The sequence below is a fragment of the Anguilla rostrata genome, chromosome 11 (assembly GCF_018555375.3).
Source record: "Anguilla rostrata isolate EN2019 chromosome 11, ASM1855537v3, whole genome shotgun sequence".
NCBI lineage: Eukaryota > Metazoa > Chordata > Actinopteri > Anguilliformes > Anguillidae > Anguilla > Anguilla rostrata.
The window spans coordinates 27,905,079-27,927,799 of record NC_057943.1 but is presented as its reverse complement, the minus strand read 5'-3'; the positions used below and the strand labels follow the sequence as shown (position 1 = coordinate 27,927,799).

Below are 22,721 nucleotides of genomic sequence, written 5' to 3'. Positions count from 1 at the left end.
AAAATGTAAGAGCTTCCCTTTGTGTGAGCATGTGTGTGTTTGGGAAAGGGGGGGGGGGGAGTGCATTACTCTAGCCATCAACACAGATGGTGGTGTTCTACTGCTTTAGTGATATTTCATACGTAACTGGTTAGATTAAAAGGGAAACAAAACATTTCCTAAACGTGTGCATACTTAAAAACAGTTAAATGCAGTTAAATGTCTAAGTGAGAATGTAGAGCTACTTAAGTAAAGACTTTGATGTGGGAAGAAAAAAATCTGAAAAACGTACACCTTGAAAATAAAATCAGGCAACATGCTCAGATATAAATGAACCAGAATTCACGTGGAATCCATAGCCCCCCCCAACTAATTAATACGTGTACTTCCAATTATATATTTAGCATCGGTCACAGTGATTATGTTAATTAGCCCTGTTTAGCGAGACGACACACATCTGTCGCTTATGATCAGGTCGCAAAATAATCTATATGTCAGCATAACAGCATAACACAGCTTTAGCTCAAGAAGCGGAGGCCAGCTCTGACTGTAAGGACAATGTGCAGACTATCGCAGCCTCTGTTTTGAAAATACGATAGTGGATGAGGGGGGATGGTGGATGCGGGAGGAGCGTGGATGCGGGGGCGGTTGGGGTGGTACCAAGTTGTGGAAAGGCAGTGCGGTTACAAGCCAACATATACTGTGCTACTTCATTGGAAAACAATAGAGAGCCGGATCCTGAATGTAGTGTCGTCCGCATGCCTCCATTGTCTGCGCTCTCCTTTCTTTCCTTATGGTGAAAAGCGGGGGTGAGGGGAGGGGGGGCGGTCTGGCCGTAGTCTCTCCTCCTGTGTCTGCGTGTAGATGCACAGACGGTTCAGTAGTAATTTGATGTGTGTCCCTGGGGACATTTGATGGATTAAAGCTAAGCAGCTCCATTTCGAAGCACCACCTGATCTCAGAGCTCGCGCCCCATATAAAGCCAAGCGTGATTGCTGATCTCAGCTAGTCTGACAGTCTCTCTCTCCTCTCTCTCTCTTTCCTCTTTCTCTTGTCTCTCTCTCTCTCTCTTTCTTCCTGTCCCTTTCGCCCGCTGCATCACAGGAGCTATCCAGTGCTGAACAAGATTTTTCGAAAGACAACGGGATCGTAGCACGCTGCATTGGTGTCATCCTTTTTCCGGTTATTTTTTTGGGGAGGGGGGTTGCCTTTAAGTTGCATAAGGATTACCATCAACCTGCTTTCTTGTTTTTTTTTTGGCCAGAGGTTCTTTTTTCATGTGCGTCTTTAAGGCTTGTGTTTTAATCTGCTGAAAAACATGCCCCGTTCGTTTTTGGTGAAGAAAATCAAGCTTGATGATTTCTCATCGTCTGCCGTGGCCGCCTCCAATCACCACCACCACCTGGACGACTCATACACTTTTGCACGCTCCATCACAGACTCTGTGACCAGCTTGGGTGTCCGACTAAGTGAAAATGGTAAGCGTATGTGGATTCTTACTCCAAATAAAGTGCTGTTGTTATTACAATTAAAATATGGCAGTGTTATATGAAAATTTTTGTTGCGACTGACACCAGAAACGAAGTGTTCATTTTAAAAATGGAAATAATAGAATAAATAAAGCCGCACGCAGTAGTTGTGTTTTTACTTTCCTATGGCGAAATTAAGCCATAACCTTCTTGTTTACGGCAGTAGTCATGGAATTAAAAACAGATGTTATATAAAGCCGAGTGTTGTTGCATGGGTATCCTAAATAATCCCCACCCTCATCCCCCACACCCTCCCTCTCTCTACACGGGCAGACTTTACTGTTTTTGACTCTACTGATGCGCAAACACAATTCAGGTCACAACAGAGCACTCGGTTTGCGCAGATGTTGCATGGGGCTACCTTTTGGATTTGGGCGATTTGTGCCCGCACACTCAGGCTATACGCGCGTGCCTCAGCATCACCATCGCTTGGGTCCAGCGAGCCTTTGTGTGATCTATTTAAAAAAAACCAAAGACGAATGATCAGCACGGGAATAATACATTTGTCCTTAGCTTTTATTGCCCTTGAGTTTCCATTGCAGTCATACCCTCCTCCCCCATCCCCATCCTTACATCCTTCCGGGCCTTAGAAGCCCAGCAGGGTTCGAATTTCAGTCATGCAAAACTATGCTGCCACAAGAGACATCACTGTACTGTACAACCCGGGGACCAAAGAAGGGAAGGAGAAAGGGGAGAGAAAAAACAAAAAGAAAAACGCTTGTGGCAGCATTCGAATACGTCACGTGACTTCGCAGATACAGTAAACAGGACTGCACATCGCTTCACACGGGATTACACTATGCGTGAGCGAAGAAAGCGCCCGCTTGTTGCTTGGAAAAACTTCATAGAACAGAAAAAGATATTATTTTTAATGCGTTTCTTGTTTTTATTTTAGTAGATAAGGATGAATATGGCCCTGTGCTTTTCTGTACGCGTAGACAATATACGGAAAGCACACAAAGCCGTTGTACAGGCAGGAGAAGGCATTTGGTTTGGATGTCCTTCAAACCTCAGCCATCTCACCCATTTTGTCCCCAGATTTAGGATGCCAGATGTCCGATCCCTTTGTTCTTTATCGTCTTTTTTGCATTAAGCAGATAGAAAACATTGCTGCACACTGCTGGCTCTGTGACTATCCACCTGTTATACAATCGCATTAATGCCACGCTTCATTGCATTCCCAACAAGCTTCATCTACCAGCTGGAATCACACAGAGGTGCTTTTGGTTGTTATGCTTACCTTATTTAGACTATTTCTATAAAAAGGCTTCATGACATTTATCTAAACCACTACTATTGAAGGGATTCCGTGATTAATTGATACATCGTCAAAACCGATTTTCCAAAAAGGATTCGTTAGTTTACTCTTATTTAAAAATCTGATGATTGCGCACAATGATTCTATTTTGCATAACGTGGCATTTTATTAAAAAATAACGATGCGGTTGTTTGAACTATAAGCGTGGAGTGTTCGAAGCTAAAACTAGTTATGTTTAATCCTTTTTCGGGATTAATAAAGAAACTTTAAAGGGGAAATATTAAAAGAATATAATGAATCATTTCAGTGGCACCTACCTAAACCAGGTTTTTACTGCTGGCATGATTAGCTATCCTTCATCGTTCATCGGGTTGTTTTAAACACCCAAAATATAACATAAACAACATAGTACATGCTTGATGAGCAGTCTGCATGCAGTTACACACAATGCAACTGGCTTTCTCAAATAATTAGAAGCTATATTCAATCTTTTTGGGGTAGAATATCTTATATAACAAGAGATATCACGCTAGATCCAACAAACGTAAGCATTGTGTCTTTAGTGCAGTCTGGCAGAGGATGGATTCTATAGCAGCCTGCTGTGCACACAACGGATTGCGCTACATCAGCATTATTGCTGTGTAAACATAATTTTGTGTTGAGACATTCCATTCTCCGGATGCCTGTCGAATTAACGAAGGATGTCAAGTAGTAGGCTATGTCTTAGTTTAGCTAAATTACGCGTTTGGTTTAATTTAAAAGAGGCGACGTGGTCTAAATAGTCAGGCGTAGATGTTCAAAAGCACCGCTCCTAGGACGGCAGCGACGGTAACAATAGGCTCTTTGTCTGACCTTGTGTGATATTGATTGACACTTGTTACACGCGCATGCACCGTACTTACATACACATCTAATCTGGGCCGATTGAGGAATGACCGCGATGTTTCAAGATTTTAAGGCAGGTGTTTTATCGTACGCGCAAAACGTGTGTACGTATGCACAGTCCCAGTTATTATTTTAAATCTGATAATCAATACCACGAATATGTCACTATAATTATCTGCCTCAGTAGCAAAAATAATCAAACAATAGGGTAACCTTACTTTCATTCTGTTATGGTCTCTTGCTTTTCCAGTCAAAGACAAAACTTTAACTGAAATTATTCATGAATACCTAGATCTTATCTTATAATATGAATTTTAAAAATGAGGGCCTGTCAAATCAGAGCAGTGTGCTGGATAGATTAGAGCCGGTAAAAGGTACCTGGAGTGGAAGAGAGGTAAAGGCACTGAGGATACTTGGATTGCAAGTGCCATCCATTTGTAAATTAGCCCTGCAATGCGTTGGTGTGCGCTTTGTAAATACAATGTTCCCCGGTGGTTCATTTTAAAGCACGTCTTGACATTTTCAAGAAAACTTCAAACCCGTTTCAGTATCCAAATGAATATGCACGCTAAATTCTTGGCTAATTCAACGCTTCAGTACGAATATTTTTCAGACAACACTATTAACTAAGCGCGTTAGAAACTGGAATGATTATAAACCAATGGTTTGGGGTGATATGCTGAAAAGCGTCCACACGGGTTCCCTATTGTCGTTTATCATAGCGTGGGCGCAAGACGCTGAAGAAATGTGCACGTGACACCAAAAATGCGTCTGGAAATCTTAGTAGCCTACTGACCAGGTGCATTTCTTTTGAGCCGCAAGTCAGACGGAACATAAAACGGCCCAGGAATACCTTTGTCTGATTCTGCATTCCTGTGCAGTTCGGGGAGCCTATGTACTTCAGGACTGAATTGTCCTGGTTTGCTAACCCCGGGGAGGAGACGGCACATTGGAGAAGTTTTAATTGCTCATCTAATGACCCGCTTCTTACAGCCACTTCAGCAGGCTTAGCGCTGCGCCTAGGTGACGTTAGCCCTCGTAATGAACGCGGATCGTTTTTTTCTTTTTTCTCCCTGCCTTAATCCCTGTACGACACATCGGCCTTCCTTTTGCGCTGGCATTCGTCTACCAGGGTGTCATATCGCCTGCCCCTTCTCCTCAAAATCTTTTCCGTCCTAGCCAGCGAGAACAGTGTAGCGCTATTTTATAGCCAATGGCCTATTGATCAGCGCAAAACTTTGAATTTCATTAAAAGGCAGTCAATAATTAATTTCCATTGCTTGCTGCACACAGCGATTCGAAATGGGTTTTTCCCGCAGTTACACACTCATTTTCCTACGAAATGCACTGCGCCACCCACTAAAATGGTTATTGAATTTCTTGGTCTGCGCCGCCAAATTAAATTAAAAGCATTCAGACAAATGCTCGCCACCAACAAGTGACTTCTCTCATAAGAGAGAAACAATAAACCGATGTAGGTAAATATATAATGTTGGTACGGTTTGGAGTGGTTTCTTTTTAATTGATGGTGAGCTTCTTTAGGAACAAATGAAACCGTTTTAACACCCCAGAAAAGGAAACCCGAAATACCTGAAACGTGCTTTATTGTAATCTGTTAAGTTTAAACACAAGATGTGATGATGACGATGATGATGTGTACGTGAAGTGGCATAGACACTGAGTGCTAAATTCAGTATGACGAATGTTACGATTATTATAGTTTTAAAATTTGCAAGACATACCCTAGGCTACGAAAGTATACTGCTGTACAGAGAAAACAGTGGACTTGGTCTAATACTAAATGTGGGCTGGTATTGGAAATATAAAGGCATACAGTTAATTGTGATTAAGCACAAATGTTAACTGAATTCAGGGTGCAATGTGGGAATGATGAAAGCAACATTCTGTTTTGACAATGTTATGGACGAGGCACACTGTGGTGAAGGTACATTTCGTTTCCAGTAGAAACAGCTGATATTTTTGGTGATGGCTGGTTTTAATACTGACATCTCACACCTAAGGGATTTTATCAGGGGTCCTCCATCTTTTTCCCCCACAAGGAAATGAACCATTTTTGTCAAACCCAGATATCCCCTGTAATTTTGATCTCAAACATATTGACATCCCCAGAATTTTCTTTGAATCCACTCTATAGTATGTGTGTAAAGAGATGAGGGGAATAGGGATGAAGGGAAATTGTAAATATTGTGCAGTGAGAACCACAAAAGCATCCCCTAAAGCACAAATTTACAGCTTAATGCATTAATCCATTTAAATGCTCTATTTACCAAAGAGTGCTTTACTGTACGGCGTGTCTGAGGGTTTGCAGCATAAAAATCCTTCGACAGATACTGGCGCACTTCACCCTGCTAACAGTTAACAGTTGTTAACTATTAAAATATCACATTTTTAGCAGCAATTCTTGGGAAACTTAACATGTTTCTTGCTAGTTTAATGTGGTTCATTAATTGTCAGGCAAGCTTGCACATTCAGAATGAAAGTCTGTGAGAGAGACACCATTTCAGAAAAAAACTCACAGTGGCCTGACGACTTGCAACCTGCAACCTGATGTGACTTATGAAGACCTCAGAAGTTTCGTTAAAGTTTACTCTGTCTGAGGTGCAAATACCAAGTCATTATTTTTACACAGCCCAGCCACTTAATATTTAGTGCAAAAGTAATCACGTGGAAACGTGGAACTGTCTCCACAGTTAACGCTGCATTTGAATTTTTAGCTTGTCACTGAAACCTCCATCTTACAGCTTCAGCAAGAAGCTTTCTCCCCCAACACGTGGCAGTTTAACAGCACTCAGGGCAGCCTGATGAGACAAAATGGAAATATTCTAATTCTGTGAGCCTTCACAGCTAACATCTTCTCAACTGCTATTTGCAGTCTTTCCTCTTGCAATTAGCTATGCGATAACGCCTCCAAAAAAAGGCATCTGTAAAAGCCTGTCAGTGTTTCCTTATCAAGCCTGCTGTAAAAATCATGATATCAAAGACACCTCGCTCTGTCAAAAAAGTACAGTGAGATAATTATCAATGCCCATATGGTCTTGGATCAAGCGGAATTTTCTAGAATCCACTTTGAAGAATGCTTTCCCCCTTCACATTGACAGCTTTTTGTGATGTCTAAAAGCAGGGATGGAGGCTTGTAACAGGATCTTCACCCTGCACTTTTAATGCCCTCTTTTTGGGCAACACGCAGCAGACACCGTATGTGTCCCCAGACTGCTGCTTGGCAGTCAGCGTAACCTGAGTGTGCGAACACAGAGGCCCTGTGTTTCCGAGCTGCTCACTCCCTGTACTGTGAAAACGTGAACAAGTGCCAGCCAACTATTCCACTGAAGGAGCAGTGTGTTTCTGTCAGGGCAGGTCTGCATATTAGGGCTCCATTATCACCCTCTTTGCTGCAGCTGCAGCATGCTGTGTGTGTGTGTGTGTGTGTGTGTATGTGCATGTGTGGGTGGTGTTGGTGTGTGCATTTGTATGCATTCATGCCTGCATATCTGTGCGCATGAGTATATGTGCACTTTTGTTTGAGGGTATGTGCCTGTGATTGTGTCTGCTTCCATACCTGTGTGTGTGTGTGTGCATGTGCCTGCATGTGTGTCTGTGTGTGTGCGTGTGCGCATGGGTATATATAGGTGAGGGCATGTGAGTGTGTTTGTTTGTGAATGTGTGTACAGGTGAGTGAAGGTGTGTATGTATTAGAGTGAACGTGTCTGAATTCAAAGACATCAGTCTTTTATCATTTTAGACAATGTAAACAAAATGTATTATTGCAATGATCAATAGTTATACTACTTTATTGAGCATTGTTTGAAATAAGACATTTGTTTTTAACTGATAATAAAATTTTCTTAAGTGAATAGTGCACATTGTGGTAAGTCCGACAGCTCTATACCTTAAACATGTTGTTACCGGTTTAAGCTGAACAAAGGACAATTGTTTTCCAATATTTTCTCTTGTCTAAGCAATAATCCAAATTACATTGTGTAGCGGAGAAGGGAGTTTGTTTCTCGAATACATTACAATGAACAGGAAGGTGTGGCTAACTTAGTTACGCTGATATAACTGCTTGACTGAGCGTGCTCTGTTCTGGACTAGTATTGGTTTTATAGCCATATACAAAGCTGCAAATCATTTTGGTTAAGAAGCAGCTAATCTCGAAACGCACTGCGACAAGCTGATGTGGCTTCTCTGTGTCTCCAGGCTACATCCAGGACTACATCACGCCGTCGGTGTACCAGGGCGAGAACAAGATGGAGCTGAAGCTGGCGTCGGCCGTGTCGGAGCCGCTGTACTCTCAGGTGAGCGCCGGCGGGGGGGAGGAGGAGTACTGCGACCCCGACATGGAGCACCCGGACAGCCCCCAGTCCGGCATGACCGCCACGGGCTTCTTCAGCGGCGAGGCCGAGGCCCTGACGGAGGGCTACACCATGGATGCCTTCTTCATCTCCGACGGGCGCTCGCGGCGGAAAGCCGAGGGCGGGGCCCGCGGGGGCGAGGCCAAGGGGCGCGGCACAGGCGGGGAGACGCCGGAGGCGGGCAGGGCCGGCGGCGGCACGGCGCGGCACACCTGCAACGAGTGCGGCAAGACCTACGCCACCTCCTCCAACCTCAGCCGGCACAAGCAGACCCACCGGAGCCTGGACAGCAAGATGGCGCGCAAGTGCCCCACCTGCGACAAGGTGTACGTGTCCATGCCGGCGCTGGCCATGCACGTGCTCACGCACGACCTCAAGCACAAGTGCGGCGTGTGCAGCAAGGCCTTCAGCCGGCCCTGGCTGCTGCAGGGCCACATGCGCTCGCACACGGGCGAGAAGCCCTTCGCCTGCGCCCACTGCGGCAAGGCCTTCGCCGACCGCTCCAACCTGCGCGCCCACATGCAGACGCACTCCGCCTTCAAGCACTACCGCTGCAAGCGCTGCGACAAGACCTTCGCCCTCAAGTCCTACCTGAACAAGCACTACGAGTCGGCCTGCTTCAAGGGCTCCGCCGACGAGGACGACTCCGGCTCCGAGAACTAGCCCCAGCCCGGAGGGCGGGGGAGAAGGCCCGAGCCACGCCCCGCGCCCGTCTCTTCTTTGTTGGCCACGCCCCCTGGTCCCACCCTCACCCCCACTACCACTACCCCAATCCCCAGCCCTCCACCACCTTTTATCCTTCCCTTTTTTAGAAAAGCAATATTTTCACTGAGATTACGTCCAGAGAAACAGTAATAACGACAAAAAGACGATGATGAAAAACAAAAAAAGATGCTGGATTTTTTTTGGAACAATTGCTACACAAAGACACAGACAGATGCCCACACACACACACACACACACTTGCACATGTGCACACACAAACATACACACAATTATTTATGAGGCCTGGCATGTGAATTTTTATCAATGACTATAATATTAATAACAATAGTAATAATATTTAGATTCCTGATATTTTATAGCAAATAATGGGAGGAAAATGTGAAAAAAAAAATACGAAAGGGACAGTGACAGTTTTTTTTCTTTTCTAGAAACAAAAAAAGACCTCTTGTATTTTTATGCTGCTTTTTTTTGCTAAGAATTGAATTCTTTTGCAACAGCCAACAAGAACTTTTTATGAAAATGTGAAAAATGAACAGTATTTGCAAAAAAGGCCACTTAAAGTTAAAAACTAAACCTTTTTTAAGCGTCACACTTAAATGTTTAATTCAATTCAATAAGTATTAATTTTTTCTATTGTAGGTATAATTAATTATATAAGTATCATTTATGTGCCAATCATTCTCAAATTGCTTTTCAGAAGCAGAATTTCTTTGTAACTGTGGGTACTTGTGACTGTATTTCAAGCTATGAGTTGATGAAAACAAGCAATCAAGGCAGCAAGGCAAAGGCTATTACACATGTGAAATAAGAATTAAACTGCTTTAAAAAAAGTGCCCCAAAAGAATAATTAAATAATGAATTCTACTTTGCGACGTAAATGCGTAAGAGATAAACGGTACAATAACAACCAAACAAAAACAACCGCAGATTTCGTCAAGAGCAAAGAAAATAATTTCATTTTGACAATGCGTTACACATTTTGCTATGCCTTTTCACACACTGCTGTACCCGAAAACTGATGTAGCTCAAATCATTTCAGGGTCAGTTTCAAAGCATAGACTTCCGAAAGCCTTAGCGTCTAAGTTCAGGCTTGTTCAAAGTTTCGACGAACGCCTGTTCACCTGGTGCTGCTGACGCAGAGAGACTTGTGCAGGAAACCAACGGCGCGAGTCAAAAACGTGTTTGCCGTAACTGGCACCCCGGAGCAATAGCGGTATACGCCAAACCAAATACGTCAGCGTGTGTGACGCCACCGCCGTCGTCACGGTGACCCACGCTCTGTTCTTCCTTCGTCGCGGTGGCAAGCTTCAACTCCGCGCTCCTCGTGGCTCCCTGGGTCTACGCCACAGAGGACAATAAACACGCCGAGTTCATCAATCGCACATCCCCCCCCCTCCCCCCCCCCCCCACAATTACCTCAAAGAGAAGAAGGTACAGACCTACAGACCCTCAGTTACAAAGGACCCTGACCTTTTTCATGTTGCTGAAAGCGCTTCGCTACCGTGGATGAATGGCATACTTTTATGCAGCAATTTATTTATTTATTTATTTATTTATTTATTTATTTATTTATTTATTTATTTATTTATTTATACTTGCATATTTATTTCTTTGTTTGTTTATATATTTATATGTTTCATATTTATTGACATCAGAATAAAATGACCTTGTATGATGCTGCTGATCCTCAAAGAAATTGTTTATATGCATGACAAACTGTAGAAAGTCCATAGGACTTTGGTCTTAAAGAGGAACAAAGTACAACATTTGAGCATTTGGAACAAATAAGGCAAAATTGACGTTTGTTCTTAAAGCATCTGCTTTGTGTAATCCTGATTTGTCCTGGTTTTCAGGAATTAGTAGGCAATAAATTCAAATGGACATGAAAAACAAAGAAATCCTCCATCATGTTGTTTCCAAAATCTTACCAGTTCCCCATTCCAGGTCATTAGCAAAAAAAGTTCACCCCGCTAATCTATTTTTTCTCCAGAGTGCAACGATATCATATACAATAACCATCCGTGTTCCTTTTCATAAAAAAGGAACCTTCTCCCTGGCTAATACGTTCCTTTTTCTAGCTAATACAGCATCATGAGCAACAGTGACACCTGACTGGCTAGTCGCCCCTTTATCATGACTTATAGATCTGCTCCAAAGTGTCTTAAGACAATAGTACGGACATGGACAGGTTTAGAAGCCATGGAAATAGAGTAAAAGCACACAATCAACCAGGGAATGAATGTAACTATAGTTATATAACAATGCCTTAGTGCATTAGTGTTATTGACCACGTCCTTCCAGAATATTCTTACAGCAGATCCTGCAGTTAAGTCCCTGGTGCTCACTTAAAACATGCTCAGGGAGGTTTTTTTTTGATGACAGGCAGTACGAGGGCAGGGAACCGCAATCAAAAAGTTGCTGGGGTAACAACAGGCGTTGCGGAATTCTGATGCATGCGGCTTTATCAGGCAGTGAAAAATTGTGACAGAACACAGGTTAAAAAAATGAATAGGGGGGATAAAAAACATGTCAAAATTTGAAGGCATCCAGGTAGGATTCATGCTATCAAAGAAAACCTGCTATAAGAAACATGCTTCACCACTATCTCAACGGTTGAGAAAGACAGTAAAAAACAGTCCTCTAGGCAAAGTGAGGAGGGGATTTCTTATTATTGTGCAAAGGGGAGAATACACTTGAGCTATTACTTCAGCTCAGAAGGGCTTCAACCTGTGCCTCAGCCAACATGGAGACAACAGGGAGACTTCCACTTAAGAAATTCTGAATATGGACAGATAGAACATCTTGGCGTCCCACAGCCTGCAATGGTAAAAATAAAAAGTTTTTTTATTTTAACAGAAAAGAAAGGAATGGTCATGTTATGTGCCTGAACAAAATGGACATAAAATTAGATTTCTTTAATTATAATCACACAAACACTGCCCAATCTGTTCGCTTGTAACTGTTGAGAAAATGCAACATGTTTCTTAATCAGCATTTGTACCTCCTCCTCAACCAATACTTCCTCACACAGGTTCCCAAAGAAAATAAATGGCCATTCTATAGCCGGTGAACCAGTGAAACATGCTGCTACTGGCCCTCTCCTTGATGCTAAAAAAATATTTTATTCTATTTAATAACTTGCACTAATTATCAGGAGTAATCAAATCATATTACAAATTCTACCGCAAACTGCAGAGTGCATTAATGTTTCACGTTGTTTGATTTTGACTGAGTACAATTTACTGTTGGAAATCTGTTTTCTTTCAAGCACTGAATCACATCCCAGGGTACTAGCTTGCGTTCTAAATATGCAAAGCAGTAAAATAAACCCCAGGACTTTTCTGGTGCGTTCACTGGTTATGATGAACCTGCCTTTATCAGAATGGCCCAAGCTGCAGTTTCAAACACCAGACTCGTACTGCTATTGTATTGCCATAAAAGGACGAAAGAATAACAACTGAACTTTTTGAGCAGCTATTACACTTTGAATGCATTAATAATTGAGAATTATCCATTTCAAAATTATTCTCAAAATCTGAATAGCGAAACTTTGGAGATAAAAACAATTCAGTTTTTTTATTTATTTAAACCAGACAATCAACATTTTTAATTTTAATGATTTGGAGCGTCTCTGCTTGAGAACCGAACCAAGCAGTACACATCCTTATCGGAGCGTGTATGTTCCCTCTGAAGCACGTGTGAAAATTGTGACGTTGAGACTCCTGACAAAGCGGGGGCCAACATTGTGAGGACAGGGACTGATAGAGACGGTGCAGGAGGGGAACAGGTGTTGGCATGTTCTGGGAACAGACTGCGGGCGGGCAGAGCAGGCGACTGCGTCATGGAACGACCTCCGCAGGAAGGTCACGCAGCAGCAGGCAAACGCGCCGCCGGCTCCCTGCATATTCTAATGGGAGGGACGCAATCACGCTAATGGCTGCCCGGCACAGCTCCGCTCAGAGTGACCCGGGATCATTACGGATTCGCCCGCTGTGCTGCCCTAGCCCCTGCCCCCCGTCCCCAATGCCCCCAACCCCCCTGTTTAACACATTCAGGAGGATTTCACTGTCACGGGGTGGTTGTTTCAGACAGGGCATCGGTGTCGACGCACCACAGCCGACGTGCAGGGGAGCACCCAGGCCCCGTAATCCTTTCTGATCCTCGATGGTTTTTAGATATGTGGGTGTGGCCTGTTTAGGTTCATGTTTTAGTTTTAGGCAGGCAAAGCCATCTGTTGCAAATACTTCTGATTGTTTCATTTCAGTGGTTTTGTTAGCACATAACGAAAGCCACCTATTGTCAAAACATGCTCGTAGCTGAAATTAATTTTCATGCAGTGATTCTACACCTACTGATTACATATGACTGTGTGAAATCGGAGGGGGGGGGGGGTGTTTGTAAAAAGAATTTCTGGATGACTCAGAAGTAACTTGATTTTCACTTGTCAAGAGTAAGAAAAAACAAAAAATACATTTGTTTTTATTGAAAGATTGCTATTTTAACCTAACGGCAACACGGTGGATCACTTGCAGTAAAATCAGTAGGGGTTTGAACCACAAAGCCACTGAACTACAGAACAACACAACTGGAACAGCTACAGTAGCCTCTTACAGGATATGAGTAGCTGTTCCAGTTGTCATGCATTTCTGTGGTCTGGCAGTTTATACTCCTACCTGGATTCACTGCTATTAACCTTTTTTGTTCTGACCAAGTGCTTGTTAAATTTTTACTCTGATTCTTATTACATGTGGACAACATAAATGGAGGATGGAAAAAAAAATGCAAGCAAATGTTCTATTACACTTTCTCTCCGCATAGAGATTGGGTCTGGTAACTCAAAAAATGAAAACATTGTTCCTCTTTAAAACTACCATGTAAATAAATGTATATACTACCACAGCAATAATACGATGCATGTAAAAAAAATGTGGTTAAACTTCTATTCTTTTTTTGTTTTGTTAAATTGCTTTTTTGCAATGCAGATAAATACAGGTACCAGTTGCAGTCTGGGTGATAATGCAAATCAGGGACAAGTAATTAAAATGCATCTGTAGGTTACCACCAACAGTTCACATTTAGCGTTGTGACTCAGTGTTTTCTGAGCGCCCTCCTCGTGTTCTCTTTTCTTTCCTCTCCTTAGTTTATCGGCCCAGCTCGGCTGCGCAGTGATGATAAGTGCCAAAAAAAAGTACAATTTCCATAACAAAAGCCTTCAGCATATGGTGGGCTACATGAGACCCTCCAGATGCTTCTCAAAGTATAGATTCAGATTGACACTTTTGCTCTCTCTCTCTCTCCCAAACCCCCCTCTCTCTTTCTCTCTCTCGCTCTCTCTCACTTTCTCTCTCTCCCCCTCTCTCTCTTTAAATGTCTGCCAAGTGTGAAGAAGCCATGATTGCAGAAGGGTGTTTTCATTTCTGTTATTCTGCTACAACTAATAATGATGACAATAATATAACAATAATAATAAAACAATAGCACAAGTAAAACATGGCTCTTGTCTTTCATATCTGATGGCAAAAACTACAGGTGATTAAATATCATATACCACTTTACCCTTATATTGTTAAATGATTATTTGGGTTAAGGTATCATTTCATTGGTATTTATGACTTCTTATAGTAAATTTATGTAAATTTACTGTCTAAGTTTCCCCTGGTTCACAGAGTCCCTTGAAACTCTTGGACAATATACATACCTTTTCGGTTGCTAAGCCTAGTCTTTTGTTTTATTATTTTCACCACTGGTTTCTGTACATAGGCTTCTGTACAGTTTTCACAGTATCTCCTCATTCCACCTTCAGATTTTGTACACATGCACACCTCCACCCCCACATCCACACTCATACGCTCCAATATTCACATGTACATTCTCATGCCAGTGTCTTCGGGTTGTTTTGTAATAATCATGTGCAACAACTGTCTTATTATACTTTTAAAAAATAGCCTTTAAATAGTTTATTGTAGTGACCACTTACTGTACTCAATCTTTTTTATATTGTAGGAATTACCTTTAAAAACATTCATTTTAAAGGTCATTCTCTCCTCTCTTTCTGCTATTTCATATACTATTTCTACTATTTCTATGTTAGGTTTTAACAAGTTCCTGGTTATTTGCTTTGTGTCTGCAATCTTTAATATTCTACATAGACATTTGTTAACTTCTAAATTTAGTTCAGGCGGAGTTATACCAAAATAAGAAGCTCTGGTTCTATGATCTTAGTGATTTTAAGAGTTCTGTCTTCTTAAGGATTTTATCCAAGAAATTTCTTAGTTTGGGGAAGGGATAGAATATATAGGCGTAGTTCACATTTGTTTTGACACAGTTCCTCCAGCAGTTAGATTTGATTGTTTTATAATATTTCGCTTGAATTTTTGGTGTAATAAAACATCTTGAACATATTTTCCATGAAAACTTTCTCCAGAATTTTGAACTTTTGTAGTTTTATGTGCTCCAGAGCATATGTGCTGCCAGGCATCATTTGAAAGTTCAGTTCTGAGTATGAGTTCCATTTAAGTTTTGTGTTGTTTCCCTCCTTTTCTAGGCCGTTCTGCAGTCTGTTATATATTTTGGAAAGACAATTTTTCTTTTTTAGTTTTTAATAAAACTATTCACACATCGTGAAAGTGTACATTCTCAGCTTTTACTTTAGGGCTTTTCTATATTTTGGTTTCACAATGTAGAAATGGCAGTACTTTTACCCCTCATTTCAGGGCATCACAATATTTGGGACAAATGGCATCACAGGTGTTTCTGATTAGTGAGGTTTGTTCAATTGCTTCTTTAGTGCAGTTATAAGAGAGCTTTTAGCATCTAGTTTAGATTTTAGCCTTTCAATTGCCTTTGGAGTCGGTTATTGGCATTTGTCAACATGAGGAACTGAATTGTGCCAATGAAAGTTAAAGAAGCCATTATGAGGCTGAGAAATAAGAAAAAAAACTGTTAGAGACATAGGCCAAACCATCAGCTATTATTTATAATGTCCTATTTTAAGCTTTTCCTGAATCTAATGTCAGTAAAAAAGTTTGTTTCTTGAATTTTTGAGAGTATTCTATGATGTTCAATGTGTGTCAATATTATCAGTTAAAAGCCTATTTGGAATAAAACCACACTGATCTGTAGTAATTAATTCAGGGATCACCTTCAATCTGTCTGCTATAATAGCTGTTAATATTTTATGTTCTCTATTTCACAACAAAACTGGTCTTTATGATGAACAAGCAGTCTCATCCTTCCCTTCCTTATGTATTACTGCAACTATGGATGAGTTCCAGGTTGGTGCCCAGGTTTTTGTCTCTAGAGCCTAATTAAAAGCTTTTTGTAGTAAAGGTATAAGTATGATCCTAAATTCTTTGTAAAATTCATTAGCATACCTATCATATCCAGGATTTTCCCTAGTTTGAGCTTTTTAATTTGTTGTATTATTTCTTCTATAGTTTCTGGCTTATTTAAAAAGATATTTTCTTCTTCTGAAATCTGTTTTAAGTTAAATGTTTCATCTTTTGTAAATCCGTTTTCTGACTGAATTTATAGAGTTGTTCATAATCATTTGCAAATGCTTCCACAATTTAATGTTTGTTTGTTAATATTTCTGAGGTGTTTACATTTAATTTTGTAATATATAACTTATCAATAATTCCACAAAAAAAAATTTTTTTAATTCCACAAGCCAAAATCTTCAGTGATTTGGGTCCACCGTCATAATATTTTTGTTTGGTGAATACTAATGTTTTCTCAATTTCCTGAAGATTTTATTTTATTTCAGTCTTGTGTAGTTCTTTATGCTCAGTCTTGAGAATTTTCATTTCTCCAAATCTCTCAGTTTTTTCTCTTTTCTTTTTTCTAGCAGATAGGAGAAATAATAGCTTACCTCTTCACTCTGCCTTAGCCCATTCCCACAATGCAAGTGGGCCAATTTCCTCTCTGTCATTAAATTCTAAATATTCTTTAATCTTTGATTTTATGTTTTAAAAGAACATCTGAAGTAGGGAATTGCTCATTCTCAAGACTTACTTTTCTCCACAGTCAAGTCAACTGTTTGGGAAACTACGATGTGATCAAATAAGGTGATTGTTCCTATGGTTAACCTTTTGACTGCTGAAATATCTTTTTTAAACATAAAATAATCGTCCAGTCTGTTCTCCACATATCAACTAATCCCATTTCTAAGCAGGCATTCCTTAAAATTGCAGCTGCTTCAACTGATCCATGTACTCCGAGCATCTAATCCAAAAATATGCACTATGTTTCGGGAGTTTCATATTTTTCAACTTTTGAAACATTCAATGTACGTAATGATTTCTGTACTTAGTGAATATGAAAATACCATATACCATCAACAAAAAAACAGACACAAATAAGTGAAGTGTGCATCAAAAAAACAAACAAAATTTAAAAACAACTTCCCACTTTGCTACCTTAAATCTTGGTAGCTTACTCTTTTCTTCCATGAGTTTTCAATCACATGGGTCATCAGGCATATAAAAGTAAATGCATGTTTGCTACTCACTCATTGAAACATTGATACCTGTAAAACATTGATTAGAGGCAGTTGCATTTCTGTCATGTCCCCGTTCCCCAAATACAATTATTTTAATCCAAAATAAGGAAAGACAATTTTGGTTGGTTAAATACACCTACCCTGCCCTGCTCCCCATCACCTCAACTCCTTCCCTCTATCTCTTCTCTCTATCTCCACTCCCTATCTTATAATTAACCAGAGACTCAGGAAGAGCAGTAAATTCCAAAGGTAAAGAAAAGAACATTAATGGATTCACCCATCATGTTTCCTCTTTCCTCTAATTCTGCTACATTTTACACAAAAACCTTTTTCAAAAGGGTAACAACCTGTTGCAATACATCACTTAAATGAGTATCTTTCCCTTCCTGCTTTCCCCCCCACTCTTCTCCTTCTCCTCCCTTCCTCAACCTGATAGATTTTTTGTAGTTTAGATAAAATCTGAGGGGAAAAAACTGACTATATACTCCTACACAAACGCTCACCACTACCCCCATACCCCTATTCACAGCTAACACTTATACCCAAGACACGCCCACTCAATCCACACACACAAAGAGGTAGGGAGGGACAGAGAACAAGAGAAAAACAGCCTGTGAGAGAGAGAGAGAGAGAGAGAGAGAGAGGGCGAGCAACATCACTCTATTCATACAACGTGAGAAATATTCCAGTTTAAGTGTTCAACAGATGTCCGTGTGGGGAAAAATCCCCTTCATTAAATCTGAGTTCAATAATTAAATGTCTTTTGTGGAATCATTCTGAGTTGACTTGCAGAATTACCGTCCCAGCTTCTGATCCATGCAGAAGGCCTGTGAGATCCCAGTTTGTGTCCAGTCTGGCCTAAAAACCAGCTTTGTGCTGCTGTCCCTTAGTAATCCATGCAAATGTTTCCAGCTTTTTCCCCCAGGCAGCATAATCTCCTGTACCCCGTCCTTCAATACCTTAACTGCTGTTTGTGGGTTTCCATGAATCGGCCTGGGTCTACTCTGTGAATTTCCACAGAATATTCCACAAAACACAATGTGACCACAGGATTTAAAAATCTTCCTGTATGTCCAGTAGGCCAACTTCATAACAAAATTTCCAAGAAACCGCACCATTTTATGCACCTACATAATGTTTGAAATGTGCAGATTGTTTTTTCCTCAGTTTGTTTTCCAGATACTCCACCTTTCCCTCTATATCATTGAGGTGTATTCACCAAGTGTTGGATAGTTCTGTGTTGTAGTATTTTGGTGTTCTGAAACTCACCAATTTTGTCCTCTATTAGTTCCACTCGAGTGTCTGTTTTTTCAAGTCCTTCCTTAGTTTTGTTTGGAGAATAATCCGTTCAATATTCCACCCTGTCAGCATGAAAGTCCTAAAACTCCATCCTGAACTGTATAATTTCATTCAGGCAGCACAATGGCATGGTGGCTTGCACGGTTGCCTCGCAAGGAGGCATCAGGTTGAAGTTCTGGCCGGCCGGATGCTCTCTACGTGGAGTTTGTATGTTCTCCCAGTGGTTTTCTTTGGGTACTCCAGTTTCCTCCCACACCAAAAGGCATGCATATCAGGTTAGGTATACTCTTGCCATTGCCCTTGATGCAGGCACTGGCCTCAGAACTGGAGTTGGTCCCCAGGCACTGCACTGTGGCTGCCCACTGCTCCTAAGTAACTAGAGTCAAATGCAGAGGACAGATTACCCCATGGGGTTCAATAAAGTGTATCTTATCTTATTTGTGATAGTCGTCTTCTTTTCGAGAAGCATTTCTCTGATTCCCTTGTCTCTAGCATTTCATTTGGGGGTTTAGTTGATTAGCTTGTGTTCGGGTTTCTTCTTAATTGCTTTGTCTAAGCATTCCACTTTAGTTAATACAGATCTTAAATCCAGCCCCACTGAACTTTTAACTTTTCTTATATCTCTACATTCTAGCAATTTCCCAAATTCTGGGATGAGACAACTCAACGTTTAACATGCCGCCATTAAAACAGGAGCAGGAAGTTCTCCCTGTCGCTGCCTTTATACCTAGTTTGTAGTTTGTGCATCAATAATATTTGACAGACAATACCTGTAAGAAGCAAATTACAACATCACAGCATGAGACCTCTGATTGGCTGGCCTTTTGTTTAGGTCGAAGAAAAGAAGGATTAACCTGAATTGCTGCCTAAAAGGGTTTGTAACCCATCGGTTTTGGTTTCAGTTCCCTGACAGGACACTGCCACTGTAGCAGCATAACTGATAATATACTGCATATATGCAATTTCAGTTGCTATTCCACCTTCGTAGTACATAGCTGAGAACGGGTAATATTCTCCCAACCTGTCAAATGTAATTTATGGTGACACCACCACTATCAACAAACAGAAAAGGGTGCAGCAAAAATGAGACAAAGGAGAAATATGTTGTTGTGTAACAGTTACTGAGACAGAGAGTGGTTCTATGACTGGAGCATCTGCTCAAATGCTATTAAGCCATACTTCGACATTAAATTTTAATGGAACATTGATTTTATGCTGGAACTCATCTTAGAGTCTTTTCACCATGACTCAAAAAAATGAGTGGAAAAAAATATGGGAGAAAATAAAAATTAATCATGGGAGTGGATGGGGGATTTTTACTCTGGGCTCCACTAGATTAGTTTCCTGGGAATATACAAGACCTGAATTCAATTGACGGTGTCCTTCACCGTCCTCCAGCCGGTATATAAACTGCATAATGAGATACTGGGGAGGAGCAGGTTTGGCTTTGTAGAATATGCATTAATCATAATAATTTACAGCTAATGGAGAGCCTGGTACAAATGTGTAAACAAACTACATCAACAACTGTCCATTTAACTGAGATCCTACAAGAAAAACATGCTATAAGACAAATGGATGTGACACTTCCAACATTATTATTTATAATAAGGACACTAAATAATAATAACTGTATGATGCACAGTTCCTTACAAGGGCGATGATTTGTTACATTTTAATATAATTCAATTTTAAAGAGTGTTTGTATTTTACAGAGACACTGTCATAAAGATGCTTTACAGTGAAAATACAAAATAAAATCAGGCAAAATCAGGCTGGAACCCTCAAAAAGAGAGCACTTGAGGGGGAAAAAATTCCCCAAACTCAGGCTATAGAGGGGGAGCCAATCCGACACTAGCCGGACTTGTGTAACAGTTCAAATTTAATGTTAAAAGAAATGCAAAGGGGGGTCTAACAGAGCAAACAGTAAAATACTGGTTGGGCAGGTTAGAGTGGTAGTTAAATTAGCTGGTAAATAGGCAGTCCAAGCAGAGAGATCTATAGTAATAAGCAATTCATGGTGATGCATTTAGGCCTCCTGGTTGCATCATGCTGTGGGCTTGAACCAAGAAACAAGGCTGGAACAATCAGCAAACTCAGGACAGGGGAAGGGGCAGAAGCCCCCATAAAGAAAATGGAGAAGAGAAGGTTTGACACTCCATAATTATGAGATTAACTGCTGCATATGTAGTGACCTCAGTGTAATATGGAAAAGCCCCAGTGTACTATGCTATGGCAGCATATCCAAAAGATGTGAAGAAAGGGGGGTATACTCAACCATGAGACTTATCCTGAACAGAGAGTAGCCCAACAAGACACAGAACAACAAACCCACGCATTCACATGCAGTGGCAAGCACACTCACCTTAGCTCACGTGGCAGCTCTTGATTTACCCTTCCCAGACATCTTTAACAAAAGTAATGACTAAAGAGGCACATTTTGAGTGTGTCTGCAGCCTGAGCATGGAAAGAGAGATTATTTCATAAAAAGGGAGCCCTGTAAGAGAAATCACTGCGTCCCATTGTAATTTTAGATATACTTGGAAATTTCAAATAGCCAGCACCTTATGAGAGTGAAGCAATATGGAAGGAGAATAGAGGATAAGCAACTCAGTAAGATATTTTGGAGACAAAGAATTTGAAGCCTTATACATTAGGAGTAGAATCTTATCGCCAGTTCTAAATTTGACAGGCAACCAATGAAGAGAAGCGAGCACTGGACTGATATGCTCACATTTCTTAGTTCTTGTAAGTAGTCGAGCAACCACATCCTGTAAAACGTGGAGCCATTTCAAGACTGAATTAGTACTACCAGACAATAAAGCATTACAGTATCCAACAAAGAGGTTGCAAAGGCAGGATCCATTTTTTCAGGACATCACCTTACTCAATGTAGATATGTTCCTAATATGAAAAAAGGCTACTCTTGTGATATTATTATTATGTGGGCCTGAAAGGAGAGATTTGAATCAATAGTCACACCAAGATTTTTAACAACTGCATTGACTGAAACTAAGAAGCCATCTACATTTAAAGATACAATTAAGAATTTATCTCAAAAAAATTTGGGGCCTACTACCAATACATCTCTTATCTGAATTCAACAAGAGGATATCTTCGTCATCTAGGCCATTATGTCTTTAAGACAAGCCTCTGGTTTGGCAAGCTGGGCAACTTAACTGGGTTTAACCGATATATTAAGTTGTCTGTCATCTGCATAGCAGCAGTAGTAAACACCATGTCAGGTCATAATGTCCCCAAGGGGAAGCATGTACAGAAAAAAAAGCAAGGGACTCAGAACAGATCCTTGTGGAACTCCAATGTTTACCCCTGAGGTCTCAGATGACACCTTGTTTACCTTCACAAACTCAAATCTATCTGACAGATAGGATTTGAACTACAAAAGAGCTTGTTCAGTTAGACCAACTGATTTTTCTAACCTGCGGAGGAGAATATGGTTGGCTATTTATCAAAGGCAACACTTAAGTCTAGTAGGATGAGTATGGAAATAAAGCCACAATCCAGGGAGAGAAACAAATCATTCATCACTAAGGCAAGGGCTGTCTCAGTGCTATAGTGCTTCCTAAATCCAGACTGAAACCTCTAATACACATTGTTAGCCTGTAAAAACAAAGAGCTACACATTTTTCACGCGTGTAGCACGTAAAAATCATCTGTCCTCGGCTTCAACACTCACTATAGAGCTCCAAACTACCCCTGGAAGCAATGTCAGCACAAGAACTGTTCATCAAGAGCTTCATGAAATGGGTATCCATGTCCGGGTAGTCGTACACAAGCCTAAGATCACCATGCACAATGCCAAGCTTTGGCTGGAGTGGTGTAAAGCACACCGCCTTTTGAGCAGTGGAAATGTGTTCTTTGGAGTGATGAATCACGCTTCACTATCTGGCAGTCTGACAGATGAATCTGGGCTTGTCAGAATGCATCATGCCAACTGTACTGGCCCAAATAATGCCAACTGTAAAATTTGGTGGAGGAGGAATATTGGTCTGGGGTTGTTTTTCTTGGTTTGGGCTAAGCCCCTTAGTTCCAGTGAAGGGAAATCCTAATGCTATTGCATACAATGGCATTCTAGAGAATTTTGCACTTCCAACTTTGTGGCAACAGTTTGGAGAAGGCCCTTCCCTGTCTCAGCAGGATAATGCCCTCCTGCA

The 22,721-nt window shown here is 41.0% G+C and overlaps 1 protein-coding gene across 1 annotated transcript; it reads left to right on the top strand.

Annotated features, from left to right (window-relative positions):
- Window positions 1-787: 787 nt before the first annotated feature.
- On the top strand, window positions 788-14,236 carry scrt2 (scratch family zinc finger 2). Its single transcript, XM_064299180.1, has 2 exons — window positions 788-1,457; window positions 7,867-14,236. The coding sequence occupies exons 1-2, from the start codon at window positions 1,298-1,300 to the stop codon at window positions 8,682-8,684; spliced, it is 978 nt and encodes a 325-aa protein (XP_064155250.1). The 5' UTR covers window positions 788-1,297; the 3' UTR covers window positions 8,685-14,236.
- Window positions 14,237-22,721: the final 8,485 nt, after the last annotated feature.

Bases quoted from the DNA above. Each gene is read 5' to 3' on its own strand.
- scrt2 (XM_064299180.1), top strand. From the start codon at position 1,298: ATGCCCCGTTCGTTTTTGGTGAAGAAAATCAAGCTTGATGATTTCTCA. The intron at 1,458-7,866 runs GTAAGCGTATGT...CTGTGTCTCCAG, and splicing joins TGTCCGACTAAGTGAAAATG to GCTACATCCAGGACTACATC.